Raw genomic sequence first — 24745 nt, 5'->3', positions numbered from 1 at the left:
GGCGGGCAGCGCTGACTTCAACATCGCGGAGTCCTGGGGCCCTTTGCCGAGGGCCGCCAGCATTGAATCTCCACCCAGCGTGACCTGTGGACTTTGGGAGCCGTGGACTTCGGTAGGAGGTGGCCAATTCGGATGTCCAAGCTGAGCGGGCCTGAACATCGGGCCGCCCATAGCTGCGGGGCGACAACAGAGGAGGATGACTGAATTTTGGAGCCTTCCCTCGCAGTGGGAAACTTTGATCCCGCTGTGTGGGGATGTCTGTGTTAAAGGCTATCGTGTTCTGTGCTCTTTATTATTCATATGGCTGTATGGTGACCACATATTTCACTGTACCAATTGGTACATGTGCCAAATAAATGTATCTTGTAATCTTGTGAAAGTATTGTAGTCTTCTCCAAATTCCAAACTCAAGGCCATCCTTTACAATACTTGTCCCCTTGTTGTTGCTGCTGATGTCTTGATGCTCCTTCCATTTTACATTCTCCCCTGATCTTCCAGAATGGCCTGGACTTACACTGACGGACCTCTGAACAACCCTTTATGAGATGTGGCTGCATATCTGATAAATGTTATGTATTTATATTGGCCTTAAGCTTATATCTTCAGTCTCAAATGTCACCTATCCATTTGTGTATTTCATTTAAGAGACTTTTGAATAGGCACATGGATACACAGGGAATGGAGGGATATGGATTATGTGACGGCAGATATAGAGGTTGGTGTTGGCCTGATGTTCAGCATGAGCATTGTTCCTGTGCTGTACTCTTCTATGTTCCATGTTCAGTGTTATTTGGACTGTGGTCAGCAACTTTTGTTCTGATTTCCAGTGATGAAAAGTCAACTTCATTACCTTTAGACTTTACTTTCGACTTTGGAGATACAGCCCTTCACAGAAACAGGCCCTTCATTCCCCCGAGCAATCACCAGCGACCAACCCCGTACACTAGCACTCTACTACACACTAGGGACAATTTACAATTTTCCCAAAGCCAATTAACCTACAAACCTGTATGTCTTTGGACTGTGAGAGGGAACCAGAGCATTGGGAGAAAACCCACCCAGTCACAGGGAGAATGTACAAACTCTGTACAGAGAGCACCCGTAGTCAGAATCAAACCCGGGTCTGGTGAGGCAGCAGATCTACTGCTGTGCCACCATTTAGCGGGTATTGGCATCATGTTTGGCATAGATATTGTGGACTGAAGGGCCTGGTCCTGTGCTGTACTGTTTTATGTTCTATGTTCTGTGTTCTTTGGATTGTGATCAACAACCAGTGGTGAAAAGTCAAGTATAGCACCATCTGTGTGCAGAATGCAGCAGAAACATTGAGGTTACAGATACTGATTTGATGAGTATAGGAGCAGGGAGGTTCTACTGCAGTTGTACAGGGTCTTGGTGAGACCACACCTGGAGTATTGCGTACAGTTTTGGTCTCCAAATCTGAGGATGGACATTCTTGCCATAGAGGGAGTGCAGAGAAGGTTCACCAGACTGATTCCTGGGATGTCAGGACTGTCTTATGAAGAAAGACTGGATAGACTTGGTTTATACTCTCTAGAATTTAGGAGATTGAGAGGGGATCTTATAGAAACTTACAAAATTCTTAAGGGGTTGGGACAGGCTAGATGCAGGAAGATTGTTCCCGATGTTAGGGAAGTCCAGGACAAGGGGTCACAGCTTAAGGATAAGGGGGAAATCCTTTAAAACCGAGATGAGGAGAACTTTTTTCACACAGAGAGTGGTGTATCTCTGGAACTCTCTGCCACAGAGGGTAGTTGAGGCCAGTTCATTGGCTATATTTAAGAGGGAGTTAGATGTGGCCCTTGTGGCTAAGGGGATCAGAGGGTATGGAGAGAAGGCAGGTACGGGATACTGAGTTAGATGATCAGCCATGATCATATTGAATGGCGGTGCAGGCTCGAAGGCCGAATGGCCTACTTCTGCACCTAATTTCTATGTTCTATGTTCTATGTTACAGGTTCAGAAATAATAATAATAATAATGAATGCTATATAGATATAGAAGATATATATGTGCCACCTGCCCACATCCTTGATGGGCTCCATTTTATTATGCTCAGTTCAGTTTATCTTTCTGAGCTCTAACCGGAACTATTCTTGTTGATAGAAGCAAATAAAATTTAAAGGTCACAATGTTGCTTCTCAATCTTTACTGAAACATGCTTTGAAGGAAATCACCTGCGGATGTTCTACTAACCTAAGTCTGCACGCAGTCTTCAGATGAAAAGATAACAATGGTAGAAATATGTGAAAGGCTAGAAACAGCAGATGTTTAAAGAGTCCCGGGGAAGTGGAAACTTAACTCTGATCCGCAAAATAAAATGAGTACGTATGGAAGTCTTCATCTGAAGCAGTCTCTTTCATAATGTGGCACAGTGGCGCACTGCCTCGCCCTACCAGGGACCATATCCAATCCTGACCTCGGGTGCTGTTTGTAAGGAGTTTGCATGTTTTTCCTGTGATCGCATGAGTTCCTTACGGTTGCTCCGATTTCCTCCCATATCCCGAAGTCGTGCGGGTTTGCAGGTTAATTGGCCTCCGTGAAATTTCCGCTAAAGTGTAGGGAGGAGGTGTGAAAGTGGGATAATGTAGAACGAGTGTGAACGGGTTATCGATGGTGACCATGGTGGGTTGAGGGGCCTGTTTCCATGCTGTGGCTCAAAATATAAAATTAAATGACAAATCCACTCCAGGTTGTGGCATCTGAACTGGACAATGGGACCAATATCATAATCACTGCCTCTTGCACAGGGCTGGGATGGAAGAATAGTTCATGAGGTAGTGCATTCCTTCCACTGCTTACACTAGTTCATAAGGTCATAAATTATAGGACCAGAATTAGACCATTCGGCCCATCTAGTCTATTCCGCCATTCATTCATGGCTAATCTATCTTTCCCTCTCAACCACATTCTCTTGCCTTCTCCCCATAATCCTTGACACCTGTACTAATCAAGAATCCACCAATATCTGCTTTAAAAACATCCATTGACGGCCTCCACAGCCGTCTGTGGCAATAAATTCCATAGATTTACTATGGCTTACTCCTGAACCTATTGTCTATTGTCTATTGCCCATTACACACTGACTAAATAAATCCCTTCACATTTCCTTTATAAAGGCATGTCCTTTAATTCTGAGTCTGTGGCCTCTTGTCCTAGACTCTCCCAAAGGCGGAAACATCCTCTCCACACCAACTCTATCAGGCATGTCACTGTTCGGTAAGTTTCAATGAGGTGCCCCCTCATCCTTCTAAACTCCAGTGAGAGCAGTGCTGTCAAACGTTCATCATATGTTAACGCAATCACTTCTCGGATCATTCTCATTAACCTCCTCTGGACCCTCTCTAACACCAACATCATCCTTCCTTGGATACTATATTCTCAAGGCTTATTTCTGGTTGGTCCTGATGCATGGATACCAACAACATCCTGAATGCTTCTTCTCCAGCTGAGCATATTTGGACTAGAGGTTCCCAGGGAACAGTGGGATTCCTGTTTTTTGGCTCTTCGTCAGGAAGGCTTTAAGGAGCGCACCTTTGATCCTTCTTCTTTGTCTACCTGATGCTCACCTCCGTCAACAGAGCTCAGAATAATATGTCTACAATGGTACAATAGCTTCTACCAGCGATCTGTCATGAACCAACTATATTGATACGACAGCCAAGAAGAAACACTAATGCCTTCACTTCCTTAGGAGACTGAGGAATTTTGGCAGCGGGCTGGAACACTCTGGTGACCATTGGGATGGGGCATTCATGGTGAGCATTGGGCCGGGCCAATCACAGAAAACAGGCCTAAACAGCCCTGTCCCACTCTCACAACCTAATTGGCGACCTCTGCCGAGTTTGTCCTTGACTGCAGAGAAGGTTCACCAGACTGATTCCTGGGATGTCAGGACTGTCTTATGAAGAAAGACTGGATAGACTTGGTTTATACTCTCTAGAATTTAGGAGATTGAGAGGGGATCTTATAGAAACTTACAAAATTCTTAAGGGGTTGGACAGGCTAGATGCAGGAAGATTGCTCCCGATGTTGGGGAAGTCCAGGACAAGGGGTCACAGCATAAGAATAGAGGGGAAATCCTTTAAAACCGAGATGAGAAGAACTTTTTTCACACACAGAGAGTGGTGAATCTCTGGAACTCTCTGCCACAGAGGGTAGTTGAGGCCAGTTCATTGGCTATATTTAAGAGGGAGTTAGATGTGGCCCTTGTGGCTAAGGGGATCAGAGGGTATGGAGAGAAGGCAGGTACGGGATACTGAGTTGAATGATCAGCCATGATCATATTGAATGGCGGTGCAGGCTCGAAGGGCCGAATGGCCTACTCCTGCACCTAATTTCTATGTTTCTATGTTTCTATGACTCATACTCGCAGCATGGTCGCCACGAGGTCGTAGGAGGTCTCCGTAACTCTTCCTCATGCTCGTGAGTGGTCTCCGCGTACTCGTGGCTTCAAGTAGGCCGCGGCGTTTTTTTCCAGCCCGATAGAAATGTCCACGAGTAAAAAAAAGGCCGGCATGGAAAAAAATGATACTTTTTACTCGTAGGTCGGTCGTAGAAGGTCGTGATGGCAGTCGTGGGTCGGTAACTGGCCCAAGAAAAAAAATGCAAACGTGACATCATTTTATCATGTGATCATTTTCCATTCGTAGCTAGTCGTAGGTGGTCTTAGGTGTGGAAGACTGAGGTCGAGGGGGGTCTCAGGAGGTCATAGACATAGTTGTAGGAGGTCTTTTACTTTGGCGAGTCAACACGGCCTTGACATATTTTTCAACTCATCTAGAGTCTTCTAAACTCGTGAATTAGGTCATCCAAGTGGGACAGGCTCTTAACTCACACACCGAGGACCAACCTGAGAGGAGGTCTTGTCCGCCATGGACCGACAATGGGTCGGGCGGGCTCAACCATCGCGGACAAATCATCCCCAAGCCGTGCCACTGAGAGTGCGATGGACCAGCAGGAGCGATAGGAGATCCTGGTGGCGGGCCAGTGAGAATAGTGGGGAACCCGGCAAGAACAAGGGTGAGGGGTGGGAAGGGAGTGGCGGGGCTGCTGCCACGTGCAGCAGTAGACAGGACTCTCCGATACTTTTCTAACTTTGTCAACGTCAACACGTGGCGACACGCGTGTACTGCCTCGGTCATGTGTGAAATAAAGCTTTTCACTACACCTAGTGTGAGATGTGACAATAACACATTATTAATTCAGTCATGTCTACGGTGACTGAAAACATCTATGATGCACCGTAGAGAGCAAACTGTGGCTTGCTGGGTTTGGGAACAGCTCTGCCCGAGACCGCAAGGAGTTGCAGCACGTTGTAGATGTACTCCAGTTCATTCCGGTAACATTACCATCTGGTTTGGGAATTGCTCTGCCAAGGACAAGAAGGCTCTGCAGAGAGTAGTGCGTTCGGCCGAACGCACTATGGGAACTTCACTCACCCCCCTGCAGGAACTATACAACAGGAGGTGCAACTCCAGAGCAAACAAAATCATGAGAGACCCCTTCCACCCCTGCAACGGACTGTTCCAGCTGCTACGGTCAGGCAAACGCCTCCGTTGCCATGCGGTGAGAACGGAGAGGTTGAGAAGGAGTTTCTTCCCAGAGGCAATTCGGACTGTAAACGCCTATCTCACCAGGGACTAACTCTACAGAACGTTTTTCCTTCTATTATTTATTATGTAAAAGAATATGTGTGTTATGATTGTGTTTATAATTTGTTTGGTTGTTTTGTTGTTTGTCTTTTGCACAAAAAATCCGCGAGCATTGCCACTTTCATTTCACTGCACATCTCGTATGTGTATGTGACAAATAAACTTGACTTGACTTGACTTGACTCCTCAGACCTTTTGAAGGCAGAACGAGGTGTAGCTGGAGTCAATGGTCTCTGTGATGGGCTGGGCTACATCCACAACTTTCTACAATTTCTTCTGGTCTTGTGCAAGCTATTCCCTGAGGGTTTTAACTGTCTGTCCTATCTATGAGTAGGAAGGAACTGCAGATGCTGGTTTAAAGCGAAGATAGGCACAAAAAGCTGGAGGAACTCAGCGGGCCAGGCAGCATCTCTGGATAGAAGGAATGGGAGACGTTTTGGGTCTTAAGAAGGATCTTGACCAGAAACGTCACCCATTTCTCCTCCAGAGATGTGGCCTCTCTCGCTGAGTTACTCCAGCTTTTTGTGTCTATGTCCTATCTATGACATGCTACAGGTCTCCACTCAAACTCCAGCTTTCTAGGGAAAACAAGCTAAGCTAATACTCTCTAATCCTGGTAAACCGCACCTGCAGCGATTACAAATCCTTCCTGTCGTGGGGTGACCAGAAAAGCATGCAATGCCCCAAATATGTTGTAACGAAGTGTGCAGGAAGGAACTGCGGATACTGGTTTATACTGAAGATAGACTATCTTTGATCAAACTTTGCTTGCTTTACGTTCCACCTTACACTAAACGATATTCCCTTATCATGCAGCTGTACACTGTGTATGGCTCGATTTTAATCATGTATTGCTTTTCCACTGGCTGGATAGCACGCAACAATATCTTTCCACCTAACCTTGGTACACGTGACAATAAACTAAACTAAATTAAACTAAACTAGATGCAAAGTGCTGGAGTAACTACCACTAATATCTTTCAATAAATATTTAATTTATGAACGTATTTAATCAGTCCTCTTTTCTCTAACACTTGTTTTAACTCGATGTGAAATCATTTTGCAGACCAGCATACACCATTAACATTCAAGTATATTTTACGTACTCAATCAAGTCTGTTTTTTGTGAAATTGGGACTCAGAAATGATGTCAAAATTCACACAAAGTGTTGGAGTATTTCAGCGGTCAGGCAGCATCTTTGGAGAATATGGACAGGTGACATCTCAGGTCGGGACCCTTTTTCTGTCTGCCCATTTATATTCTCCAGACATGCTGTCTGACCCACTGAGTTACTGCAGCATTTTGTGTTTTTATTTGTAAACCAGCCTCTGCTCTTCCTCATGTTTACATAATTCACAGGTTTTAAGATCACTTCATATTTTTTCCGTTTCATTTCCCCTTGCATTGTGAATAACAGAGTGTAAAGCATCAAGTAACTATTTTCAAAATGACACAAAGTGTGGAAGTCCAGCTTTCTTCTCCCCTCTATAATCAGTCGGAAGAAGGGTCCCGACCCAAAATATCACCTCCATGTCCTCCAGCGATGCTGTCTGACCTGCTGAGCTACGCCAGCATTGTGTGGCCTTTAGTGTATTACCCAACACCTGCGTCTCTTTATTTCTACCAGCATCTAATCTTCCTGTCAGCGTCATCTAGTGTGGTTTCAAAAGTGACTTCAAAGTGAAACTTGCTTAGAATACCAGCTCAGATTTTAAATTTTTTGACAGAAACAACCAGCAAGGAAGAAATATGGCTGTGCAAATATTCCTCTGCTTTTCGTTTTTATTCTTTCCAACGATAATTGCAGGTAAGAAACAACTTCCAATGAAGTCTCATGAATTTTAAATAATAACTGCACACCAGAAATGTTTTGCCGCACTTGTTTGTTCCTCTACAGGCTTGTGGTCAGAAGTGATCGTATATGTTCAATCTTCCTTTGGGATAGCCTTTGACAAATATTGTCCCTGCACTGTAGAAACAAGGAATTGCAGATGCTAGTTTGCAACAAGAATGACACAGAGGGCTGGAGTAACTCAGCGGGTCAGGCATCAGCCCTGGAGAACATGGATAGGCGATGGTTCATGTCGGGACCATTCTTCTGTCCCGACCTGAAACATCACCTATCCATGTTCTTCATTGCCAAGGAACTAATCCCTTCATCTATGATTCTTCTTAAATCCCAGAGTTTAGGATAGATTTTCCAAATCTAGGTTCTGTGGTCTAATGTTTAATTTTTTCACTCCTGTGGTACATTTTGGGATGTGTTTCTATATTAGTAAGAAATTATAAAAGTGCATGCTATCCTTTTCTTGTGCTATCTTGAACTGTGATCTTTATTAGAGCATTTCAACTTGTTCTCTCCAGTGTAAATAGAGTTATAGAGTTATAGAACCATAGAGTCTTACAGCATGGAAACAGGCCCTTCCGTCCAACTTGCCCACGCCGGCCAACATCCCGTCTACACTTGTCCCACCTGCCTGCAGGTAGCCCGCACCCCTTTAAACCTGTCCTATCCATGTACCTGTCTATATAATTCTTAAACATTGTGATAGTGCCTGCCTCAACTATCTCCTCTGGCAACTCGTTCCATACGCCGACCACCTTTTGTGTGAAAAGGTAACCCATCAGGTTCCTATTAAATCTTTCCCCCCTCACCTTAAACCTATGTCCTCTGGTTCTCAATTCCCCTACTCTGTACAAGAGACTCTATGCTTTTGCCTCTCATGTATAGCTCTATAAATAAGAACATCCCTCATCGTCCTGCAGTCCAAGAAATAGAGTCCGAGCCTGCCCAGCCTCTCCCTTAAGCTCAAGCCCTCGAGTGCTGACAAGCTTATAAATCTTCTCTGCACCCTTTCCAGTTTGACAACATCTATCCTATAACTTGGTGTCCAAAACTGAACACAATACTCTAAATGTGGCTTCACCAATGTCTTACACAATTGCAGATTGATCTCCCAACTTCTATACTTAAATATTAATATAATCCCAATACAAACCAATCAACATTGAAGCAGTTGATGTTCTTCTGTCTGAAGAAGGGTCTTGACCCAAAACGACGTCTATTCCTTCACCATAGATACTGGGTTGAGCAGTCGAGGACTCTATTTCTTGGACTGTAGGATGATGAGCATTCTCCAGTATTTTTTGTCTATCTTTGATTGTTCCGGCATCTACAGTTCCTTCTTAAACATGAAAGCAATGATACCTAACTATGTTTTACAATCCTTGGTCGTTAAAGCTGCAAATAATTGAACTAATTTTAAAGGTTTTAAACAAAAGATAAATTCTGCAATACCGATAAGGAATCTATCATGAAAAATCAAGCTAATCTTTATAGAATTAGTTCTTATATATTTGTGACCTTCAAAATGATGTTGGGTTTGAAAGTGTTGTATTAAAATACATTACATACAAAAAATGAATGTTGTAAACCAAAATCTCATTGGAACATCCAAAAATATATATTTTAAGCTTCCATAGTGAGGAATAGACTTTGGAGGCGCAAATAATATGTTGCATTTGCTGGGAAATAAATTGCTGGGATATTCCGCAAGACAGGTCGTATATGTAAAGAGAAAACAAATTAAAGTTTCAGATCAAGAATTATTCCATTTCCTAGCTCCTCTTTTTAGGAATATTTTTTGTCCATCTTCAAATCCAGTGTTAAAACACATTTGTACTCCCTGGCTTTTGACCATGCCTGAGGCTTTGCTTCTGTTTGTGGTGTTTTTGATGTTTCTTTTTTTACTTGTCTTTTCCTACTATTTCTTTTGATTGTTATTTTTGGTGTGTATTAACTTTTTGTCAATGATTAGTGATGTACAGCACTTTGTTGCAACTATGTTTGTTTTTAAAGTGCTCTATAAATAAAATTATTATTATTATTATTATTAATATTACCTTATCATCTATAAAAATTGAAATGTAGGCACAAAAGAAAGAAGGGCCTGTTTCCGTTCTGTAATCCTTATATGTTTATATATGTTTATATCAAAGATTAAGAAATAAATGAGCAAAAACAGTGGTGGAGGAACTCAGCGGGTTAGGCAGCATCTCCAGAGGGAATGAACAGACAACATTTCAAGACATAGAAACATAAAAACATAGAAAACAGGTGCAGGAGTAGGCCATTCGGCCCTTCGAGCCTGCACTGCCATTTGATATGATCATGGCTGATCATCCAACTCAGTATCCCATCCCTGCCTTCTCTCCATACCCCCTGATCCCTTTAGCCACAAGGGCCACATCTAACTCCCTCTTAAATATAGCCAATGAACTGGCCTCAATTACCTTCTGTGGCAGAGAATTCCACAGATTCACCACTCTCTCTGTGTAAAAAATGTTTTCCTCATCTCAGTCCTAAAAGTCTTCCCTCTTATCCTTAAACTGCAACCCCTAGTTCTGGACTTCCCCAACATCGGGAATAATCTTCCTGCATCAATCCTGTCCAACCCCTTAAGACCCTGCCTCCGACTGAGTGAAGCAAATGTTCTTTTGCCCCTCAAACCCGTACTGTTTCAACAAATCTTATTCGACATTTCTTTAATTTTAAATATTTAGGTTTAAGAAACTGTCTCAAAATTAGGTTATTTTATTCTTGAACATTTTATTTGCATGTTTTAATTCTTAGATTCTAAGCATCTTAATATGTTTCAATTACATTTAAATATTTGTAAAGTAAAAGTGGGAGTTCTTATGGTTTTGCAATAATCATTGTAAATGATTGCAGTTACCACATCCCAGGTTTGGCAATGTCAAAGGCTAGAGGCCATTGCTTTAAAGTAAGAGGGGCAACATTTAAACAAGACAGGATTTTTACACAGAGAGTGGTGGCTGCCTGGGGCAGTGGTGGAGGTAGATATGATAGTGGCATTTAAGAGGCTTATTGATAGGCGCATGGATAGGCAGGGAATGGAGGGATATAGATAATGTGCAAGCAGCGGAGATTAGTTTAATGGCGGAGTCATGTTCGGCAGGGACATGATGCCCAGTGGAGGATTGCGGGCGCAGCTCAGACTATCACACAAACCAACCACCCTTCCATTGACTCCATCTACACCTCACGCTGCCTCGACAAAGGCCAGCAGCACAATCAAGGGCAAGACGCACCCTGGCCACTCCCTCCTCTCCCCTCCCCTCCCCCATTGGGCAAGAGGTACAGAAATGTGAAAACGCACACCTCCAGACTCAGGGACTCTTTCTTGGTTTCTTGGTTCTCAAAAATATTCCAAATGGAATTTAAACTGGAGGTGGTTTCTTCCCAGCTACCATCAGGCATCTGAACCATTCTACCAACAACTAGAGAGCAGGCCTGAGCTACTATCTACCTCATTGGAGACCCTCAGAATATCTTTGACCCAACTTTGCTGGATGTTATCCTGTTGTAAACGTTATTAACGTTTTGCCTTTATCTTGTATCTATACGCTACAGAGCGCTTGACTGTAAGCATGTATTCTCTTTCCGTTGACTTGTTAGCACGCAACAAAACATTGGTACACTTGATAATAAACTAAACTAAAAAAACGAATCCATTGATTGTGAAGTCAATTCTGTTCATTGCATATCATTTTACTGTGTAACATGTATGGAGACATGCACACCTTAATGTTGAGTATGCATGGTGCTGTGTCCAGCATGACCGCCTGTATTCCTCAATGGACCAGAGTGGATCTTATTGCTTAGAAGTAACAATATCTTGAGGGATAGGCCAGACTTTGAGGCCAGGCTTTGGCAGCAATGTCAATGTGAAGCAAAATGTGCACACAATGTTTTGGGGATATGATGACATTTCATCAGTGGCCACAGGAAAAACGTTGGTGAAAACTTGAAGTCATTAAACAGCTATCACCTGCTAGACTCATGAGACTTGAGAGAAACAGTGTGGAAACAGACCCTTCAGCCCACTGAGTCCGCACTGACCTGCGATCATCTCATACATTAACATTTTCCTACACACTAGGGACAATTTACAATTTACAGAAGGCAACTAACCTACAAACCTGTGAGTCTTTTGAGTGTGGGAAGAAACCGGATAACTCAGAGAAAACCCACGCAGTCACAAGGCAAATATACAAACTGTATACAGACAGCACCCGTGGTCAGGATCAAACCCAGGTCTCTGGTCTGTAAGGCAGCAGCTGTACAATTGTGCCACCAAGCCATCCGCCTCCATTGATAAAAACAGAAAATGCCCAAAATACTCAGCAGGTTGGACAGCATCTGTGGGAGGAGAAACAGAGTGAGCATTTCAGATTGGGACCCCTTCCTTAGAGCTGGTCTTCCTTCTTCTTCCTAATCCTAATGAAAGGTCTTCAACCTGAAACATTAATTTTGCTTCTCTTCCCACGGATGTTGCCTGACCTGCTGAGTAGCTCCAGCATTTTCTGTTTATATTTCAGGTTTCCCTCACCTGCAATATTTTGTTTGTTTTTGTAGCCTCCTTTGATTTGAAGACCAAAAAAGTAGATACATACCACGAGCAGGAGGACTGCAGAATGAAATTATATTCTGGACATTACTGCAGTCAAGGATAAGTCAATAGATTTTTTACTGCAACTTTTGCTGCAGAACCAAAGATCAGACCGCAACTTTGCAAAATAATCTGCAGCCAGTGAATAAAAGAAAAGGGAGAGATTAGATCATAGAACAGAGAACACAGAACATAGAACATCGAGGGGATTTATCGCAGTCGCTGCCTCAAAAAAGCTGGCAGTATCATCAAAGACCCACACCATCCTGGCCACACACTCATCTCCCTGCTACCTTCAGGTAGAAGGTACAGGAGCCTGAAGACTGCAACGACCAGGTTCAGGAATAGCTACTTCCCCCACAGCCATCAGGCTATTAAACCTGGCTTGGACAAAACTCTGAACATTAATAACCCATTATTTGTTATTTGCACTCTATCAGTTTATTAATTCATGTGTTTTGGAGTCAATGCCTGTTATGTTCTGTTGTGCTGAAGCAAAGCAAGAATTTCATTGTCCTATCAGGGACACACGACAATAAACTCTCTGGAACTCTTGAACTTGAACTTGAGGTCTTCCCTTAGCCTCCAGCATTACGGAGAAAACATTTCTAGTTTGTCCAACCTCTCTTGGTAGCTAATACCCTCTATTCCACGCATCATCCTGACCTGTTTCTCCCAGTTGTTTTCAGGCAATTGTATCATCCTATCACCAATTAGAGTGCGATTTTGAGCTACTATCAACGTCACCGGTGACCCTTAGACTAAAGTGGACTTTACTGGACTTTATCTCACACTAAATGTTATTTATTTCATCATATATCTGTACACTGTGGACGGCTTGATTGTAATCATGTATAGTCCTTCCAGTGACCTGATAGCACGCAACAAAAAAGCTTTTCAATGTGTCTCGGTACATGTGACAATAAACTAAACTAAACTAAACTAAATTTGGGCCTCGATTGAGTCACTCCAGCATTTTGTGTCCATCAATTCTTGATTGTTGCATGAAACAAACTTCCTCCAGGGATATATCTCTAATTGTATGATATTCGTACCTTCTCCATCTCTGTTTTTTAAAGTATGAAAATGTGCTTATTGCTGACTGATCACTTGATGCATGCACTGACAAACCTTTTGTTTGTGCAATTTTACAGGACAGTTTGTTTCCCAGTCTCCACGTACCATATATGCAGAAAGAGGAGAATCAGTTTCAATGACCTGTGAAATCACATTTACACATGGAACGCTAGTGGGCACTAGTTTACTAAGGAATCCTTTCAACCCAATGAAACTTTGTTATGTCACCAATACATCTGCGTTCATACCTGATATGCATAAACTTCGTTTGGGTTGCATTGGGACACACGATGCAAAGAGGATCAACATTACTCTCAAAAATCTCCAGAAAAACGACACTGATATTTACTATTGTTCTTCTGGGATAGAGAACGGTAGATTAAAAGACTTCAACTCTACAGGAACAATACTTTTTGTAACAGGTACGTGAGTTTTATGCATCAAATATTCATGCAGTATTATATACTGAACTAGAGCTGATAATTAAAAACTATGTGTGGGAAGCCACTGCAGATGCTGGTTAACATTGAACTACCATAACATATCTATCTATCTATATACTTTTAAAACTCTGTGTGTGGGTGTGTGTCATTTTGCCTTTGAAACGTACCTCCTCGAAAACCAGATGCAAAAATAGGGAGATTTTTACATATTTTGCTAGGGAATTACCTTATGATTTCAGAAAATTTGGTCAATTATTTCCCCAGATTTTGAATAAAATTGTTCACAAAACTCACTTTAAAAAAAAAATTGCCGCTTGCTAGCTGCTGACATCGCGATGCCCACGTGCCCACCAATCAAAGCCCACCTGCCTCCTGGCCCCGCCCTCCCACCACTGTGGATTAACGCAGCCGCTGTCAATGCGCATGCGCAGTTTTTCACGAGGTATGTTACTCCACGCACCCCCCCCCCTCATTCTTCAAAAGGCGCAGAAGGAATGAGAAAGTTCTGCAGCAAAGATCCTACAGCTCCGCTCCGCAATAGGATATTTGTTTTGGCAGATCGCAAAGTCAGCAGCACTCACATGCTGAAGAAGGTTCTCCTCCCAGAGAAAGCAGAGAGGAGAGGGAGGAGGAGAGGGAGGAGAGGAGGGGAGAGGGAGTAGGGGAGAGGGAGGGACCCTCCCTCTCTGCCCTCCCTTCCTCTCTGCCCCCCTCCTCTCTGCCCCCCTCCCTCTCTAGTGAGTGGTGAATGTTGGGACCTATGGGTGAGTGGTGGAGTATTGCGTTTGGGAACCAGCCCTCCAGTGTGATGCCGTGCTCTCCCAGCCCCAAATCCATACCCCCTCCCCTTCCCTCCACCACCCCCCCTCTCTAGACACGACTGCGCAGTTAGGGGTTATGCATGAGTGGATAGGGCGGGGCATGGGGTATAAGGAGCAAATTAATATTAATATAATATCAACATGTGTGTGTGTGTGTGTGTGAAATGGGGGGTTGGTGTGTGTGTGTGTGTGTGTGTGTGTGTGTGTGTGTTGTGTGTGTGTGTGTGTGTGTGTGTGTGTGTGTGTGTGTGTGTGTGTGTGTGTGTGTGTGTGTGTGTGTGTATGTCATTTTGCCTGTGAAACATATCTCCTCGAAACCAGACGCCGAAACAGGGACATTTGTACATATTTCAGTAGAGATTTTGGGCAGTAGAGAATCTGTTCATTTGGTACATTATTTTCCCCGGCTTTTTTTATTAAAATTGGTGACCAACCTGACCTTTTCATTTAATCTGACCACTGCCCAGTTCCTGACGTTACAATAACAGTGAAATGTTTACACCTTCTGGTAGAAATTTCCGTTATGATTTCAAAAATCCAATTCTCTATAAATGTGGTCAATTATTTTCCGAGATATTTACTTAAATTTATCACCAAACTGACATTTAAAAAAAATAGAAAGGCTGCCCAGCTGCTGACCTCACAATGCCTTTCCTCGAGGACATCGCCCCCCATACCACTCTGGATGAATGCAGCTCTCTCTTCTCCATCTCTCTCTTCCCCGCCCTCCGTTGCTCGTATCAGTCCTCAGCAAAGATCCTATAGCTCGCTATAGCATCTATCTCTCTCCCTCCCCCCCCTCCCCTGTCCCCCTCCCTCCCTTCCCCTCTCGCTCTCTCCTCCCCTCTCTCTCTCTCTCCCTCTCCCTCTCTCTCTCTCTCCCCTCTCTCTCTCTCTCTCTCTCTCTCTCTCTCCCCCTCTCTCTCTCTCTCCGATCTCTCTCTCTCTCTCTCTCTCTCTCTCTCTCTCTCTCTCTCTCTCTCTCTCTCTCTCTCTCTCTCTCCCTCTCTATCTCTCTCTCTCTCCTCTCTCTCCCTCTCTCTCTCTTCTCCCCCTCTCTCTCTCTCTTCCCCCTTCCCTCCCCATCCTTCACTTTGCTCTTTTTCTCTCTCTCTCCCCTCTCCCTCTCTCTCTTCCCCCCTCTCTCTCTCTCCATCCCTCTCTTTTCTCCCTCTTCCCTCCCCTTTCTCTCCCCCTCCCTCTCCCTCTCTCCCCCTCTGCCTCTCTCTCCCCCCTCTCTCCTCTCTCTCTCTCTCTCCCTCTCTCCCTCTCCCCCTCTCCCCCTCTCTTCCCCTCTCTCTCTCCCTCTCCACCCCCTCCCCCCCTCCACCCCTCCCCTCTCCCCCTTCTCTCCACCCCTTCCCCATCCCATTACCAACCATCTCTCCCCCTTCCCTTCCTCCCCCTCCCTTCCCCCTCCTCCCCAACCCTCTCCCCCCCCTTCCCCCCCTCCCTCTCCCTTCCCCCTCCCCCCCCTCCTCTCCCCACCTCAGCCCCCTTTCTCTCCCCCCCTGTCTCGCCCTCTCTCTCCCCTCCTCTCTCCTCTCTCTCCTCCCAACCGCTGCCCAGCTGCTGACGTCACAATGCCCTTGCTCGAGGCCCACATGACCCCGTCCTGCTTCTGGATTAAAGCAGATGATGTCACCGCGCATGCGCACTGCTTTCCACGAGTTACGTTACCCCCCCCCCCCCCCCATTCTTCAAAAGGCGCAGAAAAATTGAGTGTTCTGTAGATCCCGCGGTCACCGGAGGTCACCGGCGCTCACGCGCTGAAGAACTTTCTCCTCGCGGCCTGCCCCAGGTTTCCCTATAGTCGAGCCCTGTTCTCTCTTTCTCTCTCTCCCCGGTGCAGTGAGTGAAGTCTTCCCGCCCCAGAAGCCACGATCGGCCGGCCCTTTGCTGCTATCGGCCGTCCGCCCGCTCACAGCTTTGTTTCCAATCATTTATAAAACACTAATCCCCTTCCAGCATAGAAACAGGCCCCTTGGCCCAACTTGCTCACACCGGTCAACATGTGCCATCTGCACTAGTCCCACCTGCCTGCTTTTGCCCCATATCCATCTAAACCTGTGTTATGCAATTACCTGTTTTAATATTTCTTAACAGGTATCCAAAATATCAATTCTATTGTTTCTAATTATCTCTTCCCAGGGGAATAAATTATCAGCTTGTTACTCAACATATTTGATTTCACTTTTCTGACTGAAAAATGAAGTTGTGGCAATTGCATTTTAAGTGCCGTTTTATACTGAATTCATAATAAAATTTCTTCCAGAATGTAGTAAGAGGCAGCAGAGTAGAGGCAAAACGAATTGGAGATGCTGGAATCTTGAGTAAAATACAAAGTTCTGGAGTAACACTAGTCAGGCAGCATCTCTGGAAAGAATGGATTGGCGACATTTTGGGTTGGCACTGTTCTTCAGCCTATCCTTTGATTCCACAGATGTTGCCTGACCCACTACTCCAGGATCTTGTGCTTTATTCAGAGGTCAGCAGAAGTCGTGTTGCCTTTGCGCGGCATATTGATTGAAGAGTGTAGGAAGGAATTGTAATTGCTAAAGATAGACATCAAATGCTGGAGTAACTCAGCAGGACAGGCAGCATCTCCGGAGAAGAGGTTACTGTAATCAAAGTAGACATGCCAAAGGAAAAACGTTGTATTATATAGTCCCCTCTTTATTCAAGTGAGATTGGATAAACCCAGCAACTTGGGTGTCAGTGGGATAATTTCTTATTTTTGTGGTCTGTTCTATTCGATCATATGACCAACACCTTTGGTTAGTTTAGAGATACAGGATGTTTTGAGTCCACGCCACCCATCAATTGTCTTTTCAAACTAGATCTATGTTATACCACATTCTCAATCACTCCTTACACATTTGGGAGATTTAGATGCTAATGAACCTACAAAGTTGCACGTCCTTAGAGTGTGGGAGGGAACATGTGTCCATTCTCCATGTCAGAATGGCAAGTGAAAAGATTCTCGGTTCAACACCCATTTCCGAGAGACTTAAGCAGATAGATTGTGCCTAAGTCTTTAATAATGTATTTCTGGGAGATCCTTTGGATAAGGTGTTAAAATGCCGTTCCATCTGCCCACTCAGCAGGACATAAATTTCCCAGACCACTAGTTGACCGATATATATCCCCAAACTAAAATTCAATACATTACGATGAAGTTTCCAGGACTTGATATTTACAAGACCTGGCAACATCCTCGTAAATCTTTTCTGGACACTTTCCAGCTTAACGACGTTGTTCCTATAACAGGGTGACCAAAACTGAACACAGTACTCTAACAGTGGCCTCACCAATGTCTCGGACAGCTGTAACATATCCTCCCAACTTATATATTCGATGGTACACAAAAAAGCTGGAGAAACTCAGCGGGTGCAGCAGCATCTATGGAGTGAAGGAAATAGGCAACGTTTCGGCCCGAAACGTTGCCTATTTCCTTCGCTCCATAGATGCTGCTGCACCCGCTGAATTTCTCCAGCTTTTTTGTGTACCTTCGATTCTCCAGCATCTGCAGTTCCTTCTTAAACACTTATATACTCGATGCTCTGACTGATGAAGACTAATGTGCTGAAAGCCTTCTTGATAGCCTTGTGATGCCAATTTCAAGGAACATTGTACCTGTAACCCCAGATCCCTCTGCTCCACAACACGTCAAAGGGCCTTGCCATTCACTGTTGGTTCTGCCCTGGTTTGAATTCCAAAGATAGACATAATTGCTGGAGTAAGTCAGCGGGACAGGCAGCATCTCTGGATTGAAGGAAAGGGCGACGTTTCGGGTCTAGACCCTTCTTCAGATAGTCTCCCAAGGGTCTCGACCCAAAATGTCACCCATTCCTTCCAACCAGGGATGCTGCCTGTCCTGCTGAGTTACTCCAGCATTTTGTGTCTATCTTCAGAATTCGCAGTTCCTTCCTACACACTTGACTTCCAGAGATGCTGCCTGAGTTCTTCCAGCATTTTGTGTTTGTTGAAGATTGCAGCATCTGCAGTTCCGCCTGCTTCCATACTTACACTTGTTAGATTCTCATGTTTTGAAATGTGATCCATTTTGTGTGAACTTTGAAAACTACCAGTGGTGCTTGGAAACCGCCACTGCATCGAACTGCCTCTATATTGTGGGATGAAACTCCTGAGGGGTTATGCCTTATTCCTTATGCCTTATCCTAATGCCTTATAAACCAATCTGCTGGATCTGTAAACAGTTTTGTTTTTCCTCCCCAAACACTTGTAAACTTGAGCTTATATATCTTTTTTCAAAAAGGCTCTCATATTTGTGATTTAGTTATCAAAATCCTTGCTAATTTTCAATGTGCAATTTAATAGCTCAAGCATGCTGACCTCATGTTTAAAGGTCTTTGTTCAAGATCCTTAGAATTACTTCTTTGAAGAGTTCATGCGTTCATGTTATAGGAGCAGAGTTAGGCCATTCAGCCCATCAAGTCTACTCTGCCATTCAATCATGGCTGATCTATCTTTCTCTCTCAACCCCATTCTCCAGCCTTCCCCCAAACACCCCTGACACCCGCACTAATCAAGAACCTGCCAATCTCCACCTTAAAAAGATCCATTGACTTGACCCACCACAGTCATCTGTGGCAAAATATGCACAGATTCACCGCCCTCTGACTAAATAAATTCCTCCTCATCTCCTTTCTAAATGTACGCCCTCTTATTCTTAACGGCTGTGTCCTCTGCTCCCACACCTTCATACTAGTGGAAACATCATCTTCATGCCCACACTATCCAGTTCATGAGATAAACACTGACGATTAATGTAGCGAATGGTATTTTGCCACCAGACACAAATATTCCATCCTATAACTCATGTTTCATCTTTTTTAAGGGGTTTGTGAACATTTTATGAGAAGTTGATGATGTAATGGACAAATTAAGACATACGTATATGTTTTTATATTTTATCTTCTCAGACGAAACCAAGCATAACTGTGCCACAGAAGAAAAGTGCACATTTGCTGTTTTTAAGGATCCGCTGATGATTGCAATGATTATTCTTACCGTTGCTAGCTTCCTTTGTGCACTGGTTCTGTTAATTCGACATGTAAGTTTCTAATTTATATTCATCGAATATTATGCCATGAAATATAAAAAACATAACAAGATTATTAAACTGATTGAAGAAATTGATTTGAGGGCAGCACTGTGGCACAAGGCAAGGCAACTTTATATATATATAGCACATTTCATACACGAGGCAGACTCAAAGTGCTTCACATAAAAACATGTCATACAATAAAATGAAATAATAAATTGAAATAAAATAGAAGAATTAAAAGAAAAGAAAAGCAAAATTAAAAATGCATTATAAAAAGTGCAAAAGTTAAAAGTGCAATGTAGTTAAGATTTAGCTGAAAGCTAAAGTAAACATAAAAGTTTTCAGTCTTGTTTTAAAAGTGGTCAAAGTTGGGGCAAGTCTTAAATCTTCAGGAAGTTTATTCCAGCTATTTGTTGCATAGTAACTAAATCCTGCTTTCCCATGTTTTGTATTTACTCTGGGAATCACTAACAGATTGGTTTCAGAAGATCTTAGCGGTCTAGAAGGCTTATATAGTGGAAGCATGTCAGTGATATACTTTGGTCCTAAACCATGTAGTGATTTATAGGTGAGCAGCAGGATTTTGAAATCAATTCTCTGACATACAGGGAGCCAATATAAGGATTTAAGAATTGGTGTAATGTGTTTTTTTTTTGAATACATTACACAAACCCGGGTCTCTGGCGCAGCAGATAGAGCCACTGCCTCACAGCGCCAGAGACCCGGGTTCGATCCTGTCTCTGTCAGCATGTGATCCATATCCCTGCATGTCTATATGCCCATCTGAATGCCTCTTAAATGCCACTATGGGTGTACATGGGAGTGGGCAAGAGATAGTGGGTGCTCTGAGGCGCAACAGACTGCAGATGCTGGAATCTGATGGATGGAAAGGAGAACAGCTGGAGGAACTCAGCCAGTCAGGCAGCATCTGTGGAAGGAAATAGGCAGCCTGGGCGAAGTGTCCTGACTCGAAACACCGACCAGCAATTGATGCATTTGATGGTTTTAGATATAAAGGGAGGATGGGCAAACTTGGACTGTTTTTTTCTGGAACTTTGGGTGTTGAGGGGAGAACTGCTGGGAGTACATACAATTATGAGAGGCTTAGATAGACAGTCTGACAGTCAGAACCTTTATTCCCAGGGTGGAAATGTCAAAGACGAGTGAGTACAGTTTAAAGGCGAGGGTGGCAAAGCTTAAAGGAGATGTGCGAGGCACATGTTTTACACAGAGTGGGGTGAGTGCTTAGAATGTGTTGTCAAGCGTGATGTCGGAGGCAGATATGATAGTGGCCTTTAATAGCCTTTAACATAGGAATGTGGATAGGCAGGGAGTGGAGGAATATGGATCACTGATCAATTGTAATCATGTGTAGTCTTTACCCTGGCTGGCTAGCACGTGGCAAAAAGCTTTTCACTGGACCTCGGTACATGTGACAATTAACAAAACTAAACTGAACTAAATTAAATGTGCTGGCAGAGGAAATTAGTTGAACTTGGCATCATATTTGGCATGGACATTGTGGGGTGAATATTCCTGTGCTGCACTGTTCTGCATTCTTCCCTTCCAAGTTACAATCCACCCTGATTTGGGGATTTAGTGCTATTCCTGCTTCATTGCTAGCTGTAAACCTTGGACCCTTCTCTGCCCAACAACACCATGGGATTACTTATATAGAGTCTCTAATTCAGGAAGCTGACCCACTACGATCAGCCATGATCACAATGAATGGCGGTGCTGGCTCGAAGGGCCGAATGGCCTCCTCCTGCACCTATTTTCTATGTTTCTATGACTTGTTAGGGGTATTAACAGCATGTATGTCCACTATTCACCTTTCCAAAATTCATTAGGGGAATTGATAGGATAAATGCAGAGTTTTTATACCCTGAGGAACCGGGGGGTTTAAGGCGAGGGGACAAGATGTAAAGGAACGTGAGGGACAACTTTTTCACTCAGTGGGTGTATGGAATGAGATGCCAGAGGAGGTAGTTGAGGCAGATTTAATAACAGCATTATAAAGCACTTGGACAGGTACAAGGAAATGAGGAGAACTTTTTTCACACAGAGAGTGGTGAATCTCTGGAACTCTCCGCCACAGAAGGTAGTTGAGGCCACACAGTTCATTGGCTGTATTTAAGAGGGAGTTAGATGTGGCCCTTGTGGCCAAGGGGATCAGAGGGTATGGAGAGAAGGCAGGTACGGGATACTGAGTTGATGATCAGCCATGATCATATTGAATGGCGGTGCAGGCTCGAAAGGCCGAATGGCCTACTCCTGCACCTAATTTCTATGTTTCTATGTTTCTATGAAAGGAAGGTTTAATGGGATATGGCCAAATGTGGGCAAATGGGACTCGCTTACATGGGACACTTGGTGTTAGCATGGATGAGTTGGGCTGAAAGGCCTGTTTCCATGCTGTATGCCACGATGACTGTAAAGACATTTGCTAGAATTCTGAAGGCTCTCAGGCTGAAGAAGGGTCTCAACCCAAAACATCACCTGTTCTTTTTCCCCAGAGCTGCTGCATGACCGTTGAGTTACTCCAGCTTCGGTTTAAACCAGCATCTGCAGTTCCGTCCTTCTTTGATAGAATTCTCTCTTGCAACTTTGCAAGAAGCGAGATATGAATAGACAATCTGGCAGAAGATGGCCTATCATTGCGCAAATAATGCCAACCAATATTGATTCCAAAGAGCATTATGCTTAATTAGGATTAATAAGAGTGCAAGAATGTCTGTGTTGAAAGTTGTAAATTTAGAGAAAAAATAACGTTTAAAAATTGTCTTCATTTTTAGGGGAAAAATCACTATCAAGAGGCCGAATCTCAACGAAAACGAGTTCCAAATTCAGTGTATGAAGATATGAACTTGGTACGTTCGCAAAGCATGGCTCGTTAGTGGTCAAGTAAAATGAGCCTTAAACATTTGATTCAATGATCTATGAAAGGTAAAATGCACCATCAAAGTAGGATAGGACCTGATGGAATCTGCAAAGTTCTTAATCATTTTCTTCACTGTTTTGTTTCTGTGACGTAAACTTTTATGGAGTAAGATGGAATGCTGAAATCTTGAGCAAAACACAAGATGCTGGAATAAATCAGCGGGTCAGGCAGCATCTGTGGAGGGAATGGACAGGAGACGTTTTGGGTCGGGAGCTCTTGATCAGTCTTAAGAATCGAAACGCTGCCTCTCCATAGTCTCCACAGATGCTGCCTGATCTGCTGAGTTACTCCAGCACTTTGTGTTTTGCTGTGGTATAAATTGGGTGTGTTTTTTTGATGGCTGGTGTTGGAACAGAACATCATGTATATAATCTACATGATGTTCTAGTCTCACCGATGTAGAATCCACAATTCTACATCGGTGAGACTAAGCGGAGGTTGGGCTATCGTTTCGCCGAACACCTCCGCTCGGTCCGCAAGAAACTACCTGACCTCCCAGTGGCTCAGCACTTCAACTCCCCCTCCCATTCCCAATCCGACCTCTCTGTCCTGGGTCTCCTCCATTGCCAGAGTGAGCGACACCGGAAATTGGAGGAACAGCACCTCATATTCCGCTTGGGGAGCCTGCATCCGACGGGCATGAACATTGAATTCTCCCAATTTTAACCATATAACCATATAACAATTACAGCATGGAAACAGGCCATCTCGGCCCTACAAGTCCATGCCGAACAAATTTTTTCCCCTTAGTCCCACCTGCCTGCACTCATACCATAACCCTCCATTCCCTTCTCATCCATATGCCTATCCAATTTATTTTTAAATGATACCAATGAACCTGCGTCCACCACTTCCACTGGGAGCTCATTCCACACCGCTACCACTCTCTGTGTAAAGAAGTTCCCCCTCATATTACCCCTAAACTTCTGTCCCTTCATTCTGACCCCTTGTTTGAATCTTCCCTACTCTCAGTGGGAAAAGCTTTTCCACGTCAACTCTATCTATCCCTCTCACCATTTTAAAGACCTCTATCAGGTCCCCCCTTAACCTTCGCGCTCCAGAGAAAAAGACGTTATTCAACTATCTCTGTAACTTAGCTGCCCAGGCAACATTCTAGTAAAGTGCCCTTGCTGCTCCTCCCCTTCCTTAGCTCTCGAGCTGTTTCCTCCCACCCCTCAGCCCTCGGGCTCCTCCTCCTCCCTTTTTCCTTCCTTCTCCTCTCCACCCCCTATCAGTCTGAAGAAGGGTTTCGGCCCGAAATGTTACCTATCTCCTTCGCTCCATAGATGCTGCTGCACCCGCTGAGTTTCCCCATGTATATAATGTACAGACTCACTGTTCCATTACAATGTACATGCAATATACATTGTATATATATTTTTAGCTTTCATTTAAAATAAATCTCGATGTTTCACCCCACCTTCAGTGTTTTTCAATATCCGTTCCACACAACGGGGAGGAAACTCATTCTGTAATCTGTGTTGCACTTGCAACAGAAGTGTGAAAAATGTGTCACATTTGTTTCTTTGAGTGGCTTCTGATCTTCAGCTATCGTTCCCACCCTTGATTGAAAAAGGATCTTTATACTGAAGAAAACAGTGAATGCAAATCTTTACAACAATGCGCCCACATCATTGTGTCAATTATTGTCATCTTTCTTCCTCACCCCTGGTATGTGAATGTTGCTGGCACTGTCGAAGCTGAACTCTGAACTGAGTTGTCAAATGCCAACAACATTGGTGGGTCAGGAATCACACTTGTAGGTCTAACTAGCTGGAGGGCAGTAGATGGGCATGCAATGAAATGCAGATGCTACAATCTTGCTGAGAACATAAAGTGCTGGAGTAAGTCATTAGGTCAGGAAGCCCGAGAGCGGATAGAGAGAGCTGGATGAAGACGGCATGAGTACCGGGCTCGTCCCTGGTGCATTGCATGTCGGGCCGGGCTCCGCGGCTCCCCTGCCTGTGAAGTCTCGCTGATTTTAAACCCCCCCCACCCCAAACTCGGAGCTTCTTCCTTCGGCCTGGGGTTAAACTTCACCGCACTCCCCGCCACCCTCACATGGTTATAGTGGACAATTGACAATACTGACACTATCCCCCCTCCCCCATCCCCCGCACATGGTTTGTTATTGCAGGGATTTCTTGTACAACATGGAAAAAGGGCATTCGGCCCATCAAGTCCATGCCGCCCATTGATCACCCGTTCACACTAGTTCTATGTTATCTCACTTTTGCATCCAC

The 24745-nt window shown here is 44.1% G+C and overlaps 1 protein-coding gene across 1 annotated transcript in view; it reads left to right on the top strand.

Moving 5' to 3' along the window:
- The window catches only part of LOC129708456 (M1-specific T cell receptor beta chain-like), a 40448-nt gene extending 17024 nt beyond the window's left edge, over positions 1-23424 (top strand). Inside the window, exons 2-5 of the mRNA XM_055654245.1 lie at positions 7404-7483; positions 13304-13648; positions 19437-19567; positions 22357-23424. Of these exons, the coding sequence (XP_055510220.1) occupies positions 7426-7483; positions 13304-13648; positions 19437-19567; positions 22357-22458 (636 nt within the window). The 5' untranslated portion in view covers positions 7404-7425 and the 3' untranslated portion in view covers positions 22459-23424. The remainder of the gene's footprint in view (positions 1-7403; positions 7484-13303; positions 13649-19436; positions 19568-22356) is intronic.
- The last annotated feature ends 1321 nt before the right edge of the window (positions 23425-24745 follow it).

Source organism: Leucoraja erinacea, chromosome 23 (assembly GCF_028641065.1).
Source record: "Leucoraja erinacea ecotype New England chromosome 23, Leri_hhj_1, whole genome shotgun sequence".
Taxonomy (NCBI): Eukaryota; Metazoa; Chordata; class Chondrichthyes; order Rajiformes; family Rajidae; genus Leucoraja; species Leucoraja erinaceus.
The sequence above is the reverse complement of the archived record's forward strand: the minus strand, read 5'-3'. Positions and strand labels throughout refer to the sequence as shown.